This window comes from Carassius carassius, chromosome 16 (genome assembly GCF_963082965.1).
Source record: "Carassius carassius chromosome 16, fCarCar2.1, whole genome shotgun sequence".
NCBI lineage: Eukaryota > Metazoa > Chordata > Actinopteri > Cypriniformes > Cyprinidae > Carassius > Carassius carassius.
Window position 1 is genome coordinate 9,463,633 of NC_081770.1, and position 15,240 is coordinate 9,478,872.

The 15,240-nt window shown below is 37.6% G+C and overlaps 2 protein-coding genes across 2 annotated transcripts in view; one reads left to right on the forward strand and one right to left on the reverse strand.

The window, feature by feature from the left end:
• The window catches only part of LOC132159346 (carcinoembryonic antigen-related cell adhesion molecule 1-like), a 165,453-nt gene that overhangs the window by 61,887 nt on the left and 88,326 nt on the right, over positions 1 to 15,240 (reverse strand). The gene's annotated exons all lie outside the window — the stretch shown is intronic.
• Positions 1,012 to 4,632, forward strand: LOC132159254 (uncharacterized). Its single transcript, XM_059568791.1, has 11 exons — positions 1,012 to 1,126; positions 1,217 to 1,300; positions 1,421 to 1,483; positions 1,563 to 1,703; positions 1,786 to 2,122; positions 2,234 to 2,519; positions 2,893 to 3,126; positions 3,280 to 3,365; positions 3,541 to 3,645; positions 3,982 to 4,152; positions 4,549 to 4,632. Exons 1-11 carry the CDS (start codon positions 1,077 to 1,079, stop codon positions 4,630 to 4,632), a joined length of 1,641 nt encoding a protein of 546 aa, XP_059424774.1. The 5' UTR covers positions 1,012 to 1,076.

Below are 15,240 nucleotides of genomic sequence, written 5' to 3' on the forward strand. Positions count from 1 at the left end.
AATTAAAATGTAAGTATTCTGATAAAAAGAGTATAAAAATCGAGTGACTCTAGACTGTTTAATCTGTATTAAACACAGCTCATTATTTCCATTTCGGGACGAAACATAAGATTGGCTTAGGCGACTGTCACTCTCTCGCAACCATGGCAACCACCCTTTTGCCACACATGACCTGCCCACTTGCTCGTGCACGTTTGATTTGAGGAATTCGACAGGCACGGATCCTAGGAATACCAAAACAATGGCAGAGAAACAGCAAGCAAAATTCACAGTACCGGCCTATGCAGTTAGTGAAGGCAAACCAGGCAAAAAAAGGAAGACAGTAACAGTACAAGAAAAGGCAATGAACAAAAAGTCTTTGGATAAACAAATAAATAAAACATGAGTTAATATCGGCGTGGCTTTCCAGCGATGGCGAGAAAATGTGAAATGGCTGAAAAGTGACTCCTTGATGGCTTTATTTCTGCTGGACAGGTAAATCTTTCTTTTTGTATTTTGATCATACATATTTTTTTGTTTATTTTTTCATGAAGCATGTGTCATTAGCACACGTAGCTGCGTAATATAGCTAACATAACATTACTTAGCGAGCTGAGTAGAGACGATAAATAATCTATAGGCCTAGCTCAAGATGATAGCTGTAGTGTTAAATTGTGCATAATTTTGCTTTAGATAACTAAATACATGTTTAACAGATAGTAGGCCTAACGTTACTCCGCATCTAGGAACTTTTCTTAGAACTATATTTACCCTCTTGTCTAACTCACGTTTTTTTCGCCTTTGTTTTGTTTTTATATTCTCTACCTATGTTTACTGATGTCTTTATCTTGCATCTGTGTGTGTCTTACACACTTTGTTGTATGTGTGTGTTATTATTTTGTGTCTGCAATGCAGTTGTGAGTTGATATTTGAGTGTATGTTACTCTGTTTATCTGTAATCAAGACATTTTATAAATGTGATGTAATTGTTGTGGTGATGTTTATTGATGTTTATTGATGTGATGATTGTTTATTTATTTTTTATTAGTTATGAGAAAGACATATCAACGTCCACACCATCGAAAAGTGGATTTACAATGCCACCACCACCTGTATCCACTATTGTCTCGGAGTCACTTTCTGACCGGTGAGACTTGTACGTTGTGTTGTTCAGTGAACGAGTGACAGTTTTTATAACAATCAACATGTTTATCTGTTTTTATTGTCATTTTTCCAGAGATGATGACTTCTCAGTCCCTGGAGTTGAAGAGTTGGATAGTAGCAGCGTACAGGATAAAAACATTCAGGAATTAGATGCAAGGTATTGATTAGTGAGACATTTGTATACATTTTTAATCAAACTTCACTTTATAGTTATTATCTCCATCATTACTTCAACCAGTGATGGTGACATAAAATCTTCTTTTTTATCTCTCTTTAGTATGTCATCACTGGATCTGGATGTCATCAGTGAAGATGAATTTAACAACATTAAAAACTCAATGTAAGTTGTTGTGTTGACTGAATAGATGTTTTAAATTATATTGTTAGATTGAATATAATTTTCCAATTTTATTACATAGTATCGAGTGGGAAGATGACACCTGGTGTCCTGATATGGAGACAAAGTCTGTGTCATCATTTGAAGAAGACGAAACAAAGGAAATAGATACAGACTATGATGACAGTGATGATGATGACTATATGCCACATATTTGTGTGCGGTATGTTCAATACTGTATGACTATTATATTGAAGTTATTCATATGTTTGCTAGATATTTTTTTAATATTTGTGTTACAACAGGACTGGCGGTGCTCTGAAGACTCCGATTTGTCTGGATTCCCTTCAAACAATTAGTATGGAGGACACTGTGCACGATGCTGAAGACAACTCCCAAGACCCTATTATTGCAGACATACATCCAATCCCAGAGACTGCTAAAATCATGGTTGAGGATGACATGATTGGCCAGCCAGCATCTATAACATACCACAGTTGTCTGAAGCTGCTTGCCGAATATCTTGTTCTACCTGTGAACATGTGTACTGCTAAGGACACAAACACAAATGCAGAGTGTGGGGCACATAAACCATTTGAGGTCAACATCCATTCCAGGGGTACAGCTGCAATTGTGGAATGGGTGAGTCTGAACTTTGTGTGACTGTATTGATAACATGTTTTGAACAATTTAAAATGTTTTCGATGTGTAATAAAGGTTAAATATATATTTTTAATTGTCTTTCTTTTTCAGATATGTTGTAATGGTCACACTGTTTGGAAATGGTCTTCACAGCCCAATTTTAAATATGGAATGCTTGCTGGGGACTTTATGTTGGCGTGTAACATACTGCTGTCTGGCATTAACTATGCCAAGATTTCTCTTCTCTTTAAATTTATGAATATGGGGATGGTGGAGAAGTCATCTTTTTTCCGAATACAAGACTCATACTGTGTGGACACCATAAAGGAATTCTGGAAGGAGAAGAGAGCTGAAATCATTGCCCAAATACAGTCCAAAGGGCCTATTGTGGCCTTAGGTAAATTCACATACACACACAAATAAACAGGATATCTATTAAAAGAGAGTACAGAATATTTCAAAAGATGCATTTACAAGAGGCAAGGTGTGAATGATGGCAAAACCGCATAGAATGTGATCCTCAGATTTGTACTATAGGTGAAATACCAGTAACTAAACATCACTTGGTAAAATGGAAACAGACACTTTGATGTATAAATGTTTGTGTTGTTTGTTTTACAAAATCTTCCATTAGTAAAAGATACCGGCCTTATACAGAGCTAATTTCATCTACGGTTGCCCAGTGATTTTATGCAGTTATATACTGTATGTATAAAATGAGTATGTCATTGTTGAACAGTATTTAGCTCTTTTGCTTTCCCTTATAAAAGGTGATGCTCGGATGGACAGTCCTGGATTCTGTGCACAGTATTGCACATATTCAACAATGGAAAATGAAACTAAACATATAATCAGTATGGTCAACATCGACAAGAGGGAGACCATGAGGAACTCTGTTGTAATGGAGAAAGAGGCCTTTCAACAGACCTTCGAGGCACTCCGCAAAGAAATAAACTTGACTGAAATTTGTACCGATGCTCATTCTCAAATATCAGCTCTCTTCAGTAAGTATCTTTACTATAGTCTTTATGGTTTTTGTAAAGCACCCCAAATTTCTGCACTCATTACAGACAAAATACTTCACTCTGATTATGACATGATATTGTTTGGGTTATTTTGGGTGAGTATGCATTAAATTCCTAGCTTTTGTCCTCCAGACAAAGGGAAATACAGAGACAGCGGAGTCTACCACACTCTGGACGTCTGGCATGGGTCCAAAAACTTGAGCAAAAAAATTCATGCAGTAAGTATAATAAATCCGCATCAGTAATCAATTTCATCTGATCACAATAAAAACTTACATAACAACACCCTTCCATACCTTTTTATTTATTTTTTACATATTTTATTGTATCTTTAATCCTGTTGACATAATCATAGTTTACCTAACACAAAAGAATAATTGTTTATGCATCCAGGCAGGGCAGCAAAAGGGGTGTGCCATTCTCCAGATGTGGAATAAAGACATCTGCAATCACTTCTGGTACTGCTGTAAGACGGCAGATACCTATGAAGAGTTTATTGTGAGTATTTTTTTCTTTGATATATTTTTTCATTTTCAATATTTAGAAAGAGAAGAAATTGAAGCATCTCTTTTCATAAACTAAACTAACTTATATAATCACCCGTTTTGGTTTATAGGTTTAAAAATGAAATAACTGATATAGTGGGTGTTTATTGTACAAATGTTGTGACATATTATGTGTATTTATTACTTTTGGCATTCAATTACATTTATAATGCTTTAGTCCATCACTTTTTAAATCTAAAAATTACAAGTTTTAATGCTGTTTGTGTAAAATCTTGTTGTGACTTGTTTATGCAATTAGAATTTGAAATCAGTAAATGTTTTACCACAGGACATGTGGGTGGGAGTCCTGCACCATGTCACAGGAGAACACACGTGGGCTCTTGGTGAGTGTAAACATGGCCCCTTGCTGGACGACAGAGATAAAGAATTGATTGAGAGTGGTTCAGTGGCACATGAGAGGCTGGCTGAAATTATTCTCCCCCAAGTATCTGAATTTCAGGTACATAAGCAACTTTATATAGCTCTATATTGTAAATGGTCAAATCAACTGTGTGAAAGACATTTTACTGTAATTGACGTCGATATTAAATGAACAAGATTATTATAAAAAAATATATATTGTATGTATTTTTATCTAATGTGCACTCAGGTCAACTGCAGATTTGGAGTCGTTTCACAACCACATACTGATGTATGCCAGCAAGCGCTTCAGCTTTTCCCCACCAGTTTATGCTGCTCGTACCATGCTGGCTGGCCTCGATTACAACCATCATCTCCATAGACCAGCCAGGAGAAAAGCTGATGGCACAATTCAGTAAGTTTTGAATTCTTTTTATAAAATAAATGTTACATTGTAAACTTTTCACTAAGCTGATACACTTCTCTATATTGTCAGGTATGGCAAGGTGTACAACAAAAAGTCCAGGAAGTGGAGGTTATACTCATTGAAGGTGGAGAAGGACTACAGCTACATCTCTGACCTACAGCGTGCCATCCTCCTTCGAAGGATATCAGCTAATAAGGGGATGCCTAGAAGCAGAACCAGGAGACCTGATGATCCCCGTCAACATGGCGTACTGTCTGGTGCACCTGCTCCATCAACACAGGAGCTATTGCAAATTCAAGTCAGCAGAGGGTTAGGTGAGTTCTTTAAATACTGGTACCTCTAGTAGTACCAGCTATTTTATGAGCTATATGGATTTATTGAAAAAAAAATTTAATGTGAATTTAAATTTCAACAATACATATTACACAATTTTAACTGTAACATATCAAACTCATAAACTGTTATTATAATCTAAAGTGGTTATATAAAAGTCATGATATAATCCAAATATCACGTCGGTGACTTTATCATCCAAGACAAATGTAATAGTAAATATGATTTTGGCAAACTAAGTAAAAAAAGAAAAGGTGTAGAATAACGATCATTTATGGCCAAGATTAACACACAATCAAATAAAACTCTTCTCCCATAATAGATTATATATATAACGTTATAATATTTAACAGTAATGTGTTTGTTTTTGAAATGTGGTAATCATGTCAGAGAGATAATTATTATATTGTTTGTATAGGTCAATCGCTGCCGAAACAATGAATAATCTCCACAGGACCATAGCTGATGTGATGCTACGTCCCAAGTCTGACCCATCTACCAGTCAAGATACCTCTGGAAACCCAATGTCTTATATGTGTTATTGTTGATTGTGCTAATGTTTTTTTATATTTGTGATTCTAGCTTTAGTAATACAGAAATAAAAAAGTGACATTCTACATTTGGAGTTAAAGTTAATGATATTATTAAATGATTAATTGAGGGATGATTGACCATTATTGACGAGACTTGATGTTAACATGCAGAATCAAAAAAGATGAAAATCACTATTTTTATGTCACCATTATAGTGGTCAGTGTTTGGTTTAGTTGGGCTCTTGAGCCTTCCTTTTTTAAAGGCAGATTTGGTTTGGCTGTTACAACTGAATTGTAACAAACAGACAAGAAAAAAATTAAAACGTGGGAATTTGACCTGAATCGCCAAACTCAATTAAAGCCTAAGCAGATTTGATTGACCTCTTTGATTATAACAACCCTGTGATTGTACAGTACCTGGTAATTAAAAGGATTTCTTGAAAGTTGTTCTGATAATTAAAAAAAGCTTGTTTTAGGCACACACATATACATCAAAAATGAGTGTAGGAATCTCAACAACGGTGACAAACAGCATATTCAGAAAAACAGAACAACTCTAAACATTAGAAAACAAACTACTAAATGTAACATAAAAATCAATAATAGAATAGTAAGAATAAAGGAAATTACTGAAACAATTCAGCTAATAATTCATAATTCATGACGCAATGCATCATGGGAGCCATGGATGAATTTTGATAGGTGGCACCCAGAATGCACTGCAACATGCTTTTTTTGATTTTCACCATTGTTGAGATTCACAGGCTGATTCTTGATGTTTGCATGTCTAACTGAAAGACTCTTTTGAAATATTTTTGAACTAACAACTTTTAAGAAATTCCTCGGATTGTATTAAAAATGATGGAAATACTTTGTTGAAGAATCATAGGACTGCAATAATCAGCTATGTAACTTTAACTCCGTTATTCAGAAATAACAATAGTCTTTGCTTGTCCATCAGTTTTATAACTCAGTTATAACAGCCAATTAAAAGCTGACTTTAAAGTTTCAGGGGTCAAGAGCCCAACTAAAGCAAACACTGACCACTATAATGGTGACACCATTAAAATAGTGATTTTCGTCTTTGTTGATTCTGGATGTTAATACCAGGTGCTTGTCAATAATGGTCAATCATAACTCAATTAATCACTTAATTATTTCATTAACTTTAACTCTGCTTCAGTGTTAATTTAACACTCCTATTTTAACACTTTCACACTCTTGAGTGTGGTCTCACATGTACTCCCAGCAGAGTTAATTTCACTCTGGATTTTTTTGCTGTGTTATTGCAGAAATAATACATAAATTTAGTTTTGTAATCAAATGTGGTTTCTATTGCAAGTGTAAAGAATTAATTTGACATTTTCAGTAAAATTTTTTATTTAAAAATAAACGAAGAAAATAGTATACCACACACAAAAAAAATAATTTTAATATTGTAGAATGTAAAACACAGAAACTATGTATATGTATTCATCCACACAATAGATGGACAGTTCTCTAAAGCACTCTAGACTCTTAGACTCTACTAGGAATAAAACCTCTGTACTGTTGCAGTGGATCAGGATAACGATCGCGTATCTTCCAGACGCAGCAACTTGGTATCACGACTCTGTGACCCTGTCCCAATGCTCCATACTGCCACACTACAAATTGCCTGTATGCTGCATGATGAAACAGTCTATTACTCTGTCCTGGTTCTGGATTATCAGTCAATGCACGAATGTCATTCCAGATACGTCTGGCAAGGCGCAGAACACCCTCTTCCAAAATGTAGGCTTACATGTGTGGCAGTATGGAAATACAATAATCGGGATGTTGTCCACAGCACTTTTGTTCTACAAATGTGGCCATTCCTCTGCACCGCTGGCAGACACACCAAGGGGGTTGCCCTGACACAAGAGGGCCTGGTGGAGGAGCATTTTCTGACATCCTTTCCAGAACATCAAACATAAGACTTGGGTCACGTGTCAGGCAGAGCTCCAGGACTTGATGTGCTTGTTCCAGGCTCAGTCCTCGAATTCTGGCCTGCAATGGAATATATAATTACAAATTATATAAAAAAATGTAAATATTGGTGTGATTACACAGAACATTTGTCAACATGATTCAATTTTTTATTTTATTTTTATATAGCTTCGTGTTCTCTGAGATGACTTGTGTGCACATTACACTCCAGATCATATATACCTGTTCACATGCCCTTGTTTGAGCTTGAAGATCCAAAACTCGACGCAGGTCCTCTTGTCCAAGAAGTGCTCCTTGCCCTGCACTTCGACCACCCCGTCCTCGGCCTCTACTTCCTTGGACCCTAGTTGCACGGCCTCTTGCACGACCTCCTCTGCTTCGCCCTCGACCCCGGACCTGTCCTCGAGCTGACGATGCGGTACTTGTCTCTGGAGTGTAGTCCTCATCAGAGTCAACAATGCTTCATGGAAACTCTTACATGCAGAACAACGTATATGTAATGAATCTTACACGAAATTCATCTTCATCACAGTGTAAATGATGGTAATGGAAAAACGTGTATCATTCAACCTGTTTTTAGCTTTGCCTTATAGATAACTAGCTCGTTAGCGAATCAAAAAATATATATTTTAAACTTTACCAATATCAAAATGCTAGCTTGATACTGAGTACTAATATAATTGGCATGATATCATAATTATAAAGCTATTTTTATTACATGTGTTTCTGACATGATGTCACTACATGCACTGTGCTCCTTCTTCTCCGCTCGTCTCAGGTAAATAATGCGTCTTCCAGCTCAGTGGTCAGAGTCGCGCGTTCATGTGTTTTGGGGGCGTGGCTTTGGAAGGAGCCCAGAAGGGAAGGGGTGGAGTGAATGGAAATAATGAGCTGTCTTTAAAACAGTCGTTAGAGGTCTACAGACATTCAATTTTTGTACTTTCTTTTTCGGAGTACTTACATTTTAATTATGTATTGATATATAAATAAAGATTAAACAAATTTGGAAAAAAAGTCTTTTATACATTTTTTACCTACCCTGCCTTTAAGAAACCCAACCTCAACCCATCTCTTTTAGAGAACTACAGACCAGTTTCCCTTCTTCCTTTTATTGCAAAAACACTTGAACGAGCTGTGTTCAAACAAGTCTCTACATTTCTCACACACAACAATATCCTTGACAGCAACCAATCTGGCTTCAGAAGTGGACATTCAACTGAGACAGCCTTGCTCTCAGTTGTTGAAGCTCTAAGACTGGCAAGAGCAGAATCCAAATCTTCAGTACGTATTCTGTCCGCTGCTTTTGACACGGTTAACCACCAGATCCTCCTATCAACCCTACTGGCAAATGGCATCTCAGGAACCACACTTCAATGGTTTGAGTCTTACCTATCAGATAGGTCCTTCAAAGTATCTTGGAGAGGTGAGGTGTCCAAGTCTCAACATCTATCTACTGGGGTGCCTCAGGGCTCAGTTCTTGGACCACATCTCTTCTCTGTCTACAAGGCATCATTAGGTTCTGTCATTCAGAAACATGGCTTTTCATACCACTGCTATGCTGATTACACTCAACTCTACCTCTCATTCCATCCTGATGATCCGACGGTAGCTATTCTAATTCTTCCTGGATGATGGACCATCACCTTCAACTCAACCTTGCCAAGACAGAACTGCTTGTGATTCCAGCAAACCCATCGTTCCATCACAATTTCACCATCAACCATAACTCATTTTAAAAACAACTAGAAGCCATGATTGATGATCAGCTGACTTTCTCAGACCACATTGCTAAAACTGTCCGATCCTGCAGATTTGCTTTATTCAACATCAAGAAGATCAAGCCCTTCCTTTCGGATCATGCTGCACAACTCCTTGTTCAAGCTCTTGTTCTGTCCAGGCTGGACTATTGCAATGCTCTCTTGGCAGGTCTTCCAGCCAATTCTATCAAACCTTTGCAATTGATTCATTTTTAATGAGCCAAAAAGAATACACGTCACACCTCTGTTTATCAATTTGCACTGGCTTCCAATAGCTGCTCGCATAAAGTTCAAGGCATTGATGTTTGCCTACAAAACTACCACTGGCTTTGCACCCATTTACCTAAATTTGTTACTTCAGACTTATGTGCCCTCTAGAAGTTTGTGTTCTGCAAGTGAACGTCGCTTGATTGTGCCATCCCAAAGAAGCACAAAGTCACTTTTACGGACTCTTAAGTTAAATGTTTCTGGTGGAATAAACTCCCCATCTCAATCCGAGCAGCTGAGTCCTTAGCCATCTTCAAGAATCGGCTTAAAACACATCTCTTCCATCTTTATTTGACCCTCTAACTTTAACACTCACTATTCTAATTCTATTCTTAAAAAATTCTAACTACCTTTCTAATCTTTTTATATTCTATTTTCTTTTCATTCATTATGCAATTGTATATGTATGTGTGTGTGTATGTGCAAAGACCTCTAACTAGCTTGCTCTATTCTTTTTTATTTTTATTTTTATTTTTTATTCTATCTGTTTTCTTTTTATTTATTATATTTATTATATACGTGTACTGTGTTAACCTAACTGAGACTTGTTATAGCACTTATTTATCACTATTTTTGTTGTTTTTAATTGCTTCCACTGTCCTCATCTGTAAGTAGCTTTGGATAAAAGCGTCTGCTAAATGAATAAATGTAAATGTAAATGTAAATTTAAAGAAGGGTAGTGGTTATGTGTAAACATAACAATTGGTGGCTGTTATGAGTTTATGAAATTTAGTATAAGCATTACCTTGTATGATTACAGGTGCCAAGTAATCAGCCGATACTTGTTGCATATTTTAATCTTTATGTCTTGTTCTTGTCATAAAATTATCTTAATCCAGTCCGAAACTGAAACCAGATGGTGGACCTGCACCTGAGATGACCAGAATACAGCCCTGAATGTCAGCGAAGACCATGACCATTGAACATCATGACTTGACATTCATCAGCACAGATCCTCAGCAAAGACCAGACCAAACAGACAAGTCCTCTGCACAGACCCCTATTGCCAACAACAATCAGGTCCGGACAATCTGACTAGCGATGTAGCCCTGTCTTGTCCAGAAGACTAGTCCCGTCAGTCTAACTAGTGATGGAGCCCTGTCTAGTCCAGAAGACTAGTCCCGTCAGTCTGACTAGCAATGGAGACCCTGTCTAGTCTAGATGACTAGTCCCGTCAGTCTGAATAGCGATGGAGCCCTGTCTAGTCTAGATGACTAGTCCCGTCAGTCTGAATAGCGATAGAGCCCTGTCCAGTCGAGATGACTAGTCCTGTCAGTCTGACTAGCGACGTAGCCCTGTCTAGTCCAGAAGACTAGTCCTGTCAGTCTGACTAGCGACGTAGCCCTGTCTAGTACAGAAGACTAGTCCCGTCAGTCTGACTAGCGATGGAGCCCTGTCTAGTACAGAAGACTAGTCCCGTCAGTCTGAACAGCGATGGAGCTCTGTCTATTTGAGATGACTAGTCCCGTCAGTCTGACTAGCAATGTAGCCCTGTCTAGTCCAGATGACTAGTCCCGTCAGTCTGACTAGCGATGGAGCCCTGTCTAGTCTAGATGACTAGTCCCGTCAGTCTGACTAGCGATGGAGCCTTGTCTTGTCCAGAAGACTAGTCCCGTCAGTCTGACTAGCGATGGAACCCTGTGTAGTCCAGATGACTAGTCCCGTCAGTCTGACTAGCGATGGAGCCCTGTCTAGTACAGAAGACTAGTCCTGTCAGTCTGAACAGCGATGGAGCTCTGTCTATTTGAGATGACTAGTCCCGTCAGTCTGACTAGCAATGTAGCCCTGTATAGTCCAGATGACTAGTCCCGTCAGTCTGACTAGCGATGTAGCCCTGTCTAGTCCAGATGACTAGTCCCGTCAGTCTGACTAGCGATGTAGTCCTGTCTAGTCGAGATGACTAGTCCCGTCAGTCTGACTAGCGATGTAGTCCTGTCTAGTCGAGATGACTAGTCCCGTCAGTCTGACTAGCAATGCAGCCCTGTCTAGTCCAGAAGACTAGTCCCGTCAGTCTGACTAGAGATGGAGCCCTGTCTAGTCCAGATGACTAGTCCCCTCAGTCTGACTAGCAATGGAGCCCTGTCTAGTCTAGATGACTAGTCCTGTCAGTCTGAATTAGGGCTGGGCGATATATCGAACGATATGATCATGTGCATCTAATCAGTAAAGCTGCTTCCGTGATCACCGCTAAAATCGCCATCACATAATTGGAGTGGCATTTAATAGACAGCAGAGGTGGGACTTTCAAGTCACAAGCAAGTCTTCAAGTCGTATTCAAGTCCTCAAAGGGTTAAAGCTAAAGAGATAATTAAGTGACTAATTAAATTATGATTTTACATTAGTGATGAACTTCTGCTGTTAACAATCAACATCACTGAAGTAAAGCGAAACACAAGAACTACAACTGAATTTAGCCACAGCCTTCAACTGAAAAAAAAAAAAAAAAAAAACACTATGCCACCATAATTGTGGTCAGGGTTTGCTTTAGGTAGTGTCTTGACCCTTTTACTAATTCAAAGCAATTTGATTCAAAACAATTTAAATATTGTTTTCGCAACAAACATGTATGCATTGCTGAATCAAACCTTGTAGTAACAGATGATCTTATGCTTTTTCTGCTTATAACTCATGTTGACTTGGACATCGTGAGATAGTCTTCTTTGGATTGTTGACTGACATTCAGCTTTTACCAGAGTTGGGACTTTCAAGTCACAAGCAAGTCTTCAAGTCATATCCCAAGTCCTCAAAGGGTTAAAGTTAATGAGATAATTAAGTGATTAAGTGATGATTGTGCATTAATGATGAAAACCTGCTGTTCTTGAGAATTACAGAGGATCAGATGTTGATGTTTTATTGGTTAAAGTGATGCAACCATAATGGAGATCAGTGTTTGCTTTAGTGGGGCTCTTGACCCTTGACTGTCATGTTAGATCTCTTAAGTAAGTGCATACAAAATTTAAAAAACTATACTCTGTAGACACACACAGACATCAAGAACCAGCATATGACTCTCAACAGTGGTGACAATCAACAAAATGTTGAATGCTGGGTAAAACCTTAGTAAAAACTCCCGTCATGCACTGCAGTATGAAAAATTGTCACCACTGTTGAGGATCATGTGATAAGTGTGTTTGTATAAAAATGGACTGATTGTCTCCTTTTGTGTCTTTCAACATTGAAGCATTGTGATTTTTTGTTACTTCAGTTCAGTAATAGCTGAGTGTCAGTCTACTGTCCAAAGATAAACACAATTTCATGATGTTCAGTCATCATGAGTTATTAGCAGAAAAAGCATAGGATCATTTCTTACTGCAAGGTTCGACTCAGCAATGCATACATGTTTTGCGAAAACAATATTGCAATTGTTTTGAATCAAATTGGTTTAAATTAGTAAAAGGGTCAAGACACTACTTAAAGCAAACATTGACCACAATTATGGTGGTATAGTGTTTTTTTTTTCTTTTACTTTTTTTTTCATTTGAAGGCTGTGGCTAAATTCAGTTGTAGTTCTTGTGTTTCTCTTTACTTCAGTGATGTTGATTGTTAACAGCAGGTGTTCATCACTAATGCACAATCATCATTTAATTAGTAACTTAATTATCTCTTTAGCTTTAACCCTTTGAGGACTTGAATATGACTTGAATACTTGCTTGTGACTTGAAAGTCCCACCTCTGATAGACAGAGCCGTAGATCGCTGACAAGCCACGCCATATCGCGTTCATTATCGAAGGCGATTCATCTGCGATAATGAACGCGATATGGCGTGGCTTGTCAGCGATCTACGGCTCTGTCTATTCAATGCCACTCCAATTATAAGCAGGTGATGGAGATTTTAGCGGTGATCACGGAAGCAGCTTTACTGATTAGATGCGCATGATCATATCGTTCGATATATCGCCCAGCCCTAGTCTGAATAGCGATGGAGCCCTCTCTAGTCCAGATGACTAGTCCCCTCAGTCTGACTAGCGATGGAGCCCTGTCTAGTCGAGAAGACTAGTCCCCTCAGTCTGACTAGCGATGGAGCCGTGTCTAGTCTAGATGACTAGTCCCCTCAGTCTGACTAGCAATGGAGCCCTGTCTAGTCCAGATGACTAGTCCCCTCAGTCTGACTAGCGATGGAGCCCTGTCTAGTCTAGATGACTAGTACCGTCAGTCTGAATAGCGATAGAGCCCTGTCTAGTCTAGATGACTAGTACCGTCAGTCTGACTAGCGATGGAGCCCTGTCTAGTCGAGAAGACTAGTCCCGTCAGTCTGACTAGCGATGGAGCCGTGTCTAGTCTAGATGACTAGTCCCCTCACTCTGACTAGCGATGGAGTCCTGTCTAGTCCAGAAGACTAGTCCCGTCAGTCTGACTAGCGATGGAGCCCTGTCTAGTTGAGATAACTAGTTCCTTCTGTCTGACAAAACTCATTCAAGATAGATTTAAATATTCCATGTTCTGTGTTTTTGCATACTTTGCAAAAATGTCACTGCAGCCATTCATTACAACTTAAAAGTCAATTTGCCTTACCAAACAAGACCACAGGAAACCAAAGGACTGCATATAAATTAGTATACGCTCTATTCATAATCACTAAACACACCAAAATACAAATAAAAAATGGAAACATTCTGTATGTGTGGAGGCTATAATAATAATAATAATAATAAATGTATTAAAAATGATCACTGTGATACTATTTCACTTTCTTTTATGTTTCAGTGTTTATGTATGTTACAGTGTCTGTGTTGTGCATACAAGCAGGAAGAAGCTCTTCACCTACAAGCTTTATGCTCTGTTCTCTCATGCACAAGATGTTTGTCCACCCAGCAGATCAAACCACATTTCTGAAGAAAACCAACCGTGCAGCTTTCAGTTTGACTCAGAAGCTGAACTTATCTAAGACTAGTAATGTTAGATGCGCAAACTTTTTAACTTTTCAACTTTGTATTTCCATGAACAACAATTGACTATACAAACAATCATTTTTTAAAACACTAGAGCTGGCTAGATTAATATTTGTATTATTAAATATGTTCTTCTACTTTTACATATTTACACAGACAGACTGTCCATTATGAACAGTTCATTCATTTATATACATAATGTACACTACACACACACACACACACACACACATATATATATATATATATATATATATATATATATATATATATATATATGAATTATTAAATCACAGTAATAATATAGTAAGTAATATATTTTATATATATATTTTTGTTTTTACTTTTAAAAAGTTACATACATCTCCACTGTAGTGGACACAGTGCACCAAAGGTATTAAAAGTGAATCAATAGAATTAAATGTGTGGTCTTAAAAAACAAGTTTTTAAAATACAACCCGAATTCCGGAAAAGTTGGGACGTTTTTTAAATTTTAATAAAATGAAAACTAAAGGAATTTCAAATCACATGAGCCAATATTTTATTCACAATAGAACATAGATAACGTAGCAAATGTTTAAACTGAGAAATTTTACACTTTTATCCACTTAATTAGCTCATTTAAAATTTAATGCCTGCTACAGGTCTCAAAAAAGTTGGCACGGGGGCAACAAATGGCTAAAAAAGCAAGCAGTTTTGAAAAGATTCAGCTGGGAGAACATCTAGTGATTAATTAAGTTAATTGATATCAGGTCTGTAACAAGATTAGCTATAAAAGCTTTGTCTTAGAGAAGCAGAGTCTCTCAGAAGTAAAGATGGGCAGAGGCTCTCCAATCTGTGAAAGACGTAAAAAATTGTGGAAAACTTTAAAAACAATGTTCCTCAACGTCAAATTGCAAAGGCTTTGCAAATCTCATCATCTACAGTGCATAACATCATCAAAAGATTCAGAGAAACTGGAGAAATCTCTGTGCGTAAGGGATAAGGCCGGAGACCTTTATTGGATGCCCGTG

Excerpts from the sequence above, each read along its gene's own strand:
- LOC132159254 (XM_059568791.1), top strand. The coding sequence starts at position 1,077 with ATGCCACCACCACCTGTATCCACTATTGTCTCGGAGTCACTTTCTGAC. Across the intron at positions 1,301-1,420 it reads ATTCAGGAATTAGATGCAAG|TATGTCATCACTGGATCTGG; the intron begins GTATTGATTAGT and ends ATCTCTCTTTAG. Across the intron at positions 1,484-1,562 it reads AACAACATTAAAAACTCAAT|TATCGAGTGGGAAGATGACA; the intron begins GTAAGTTGTTGT and ends TTTATTACATAG.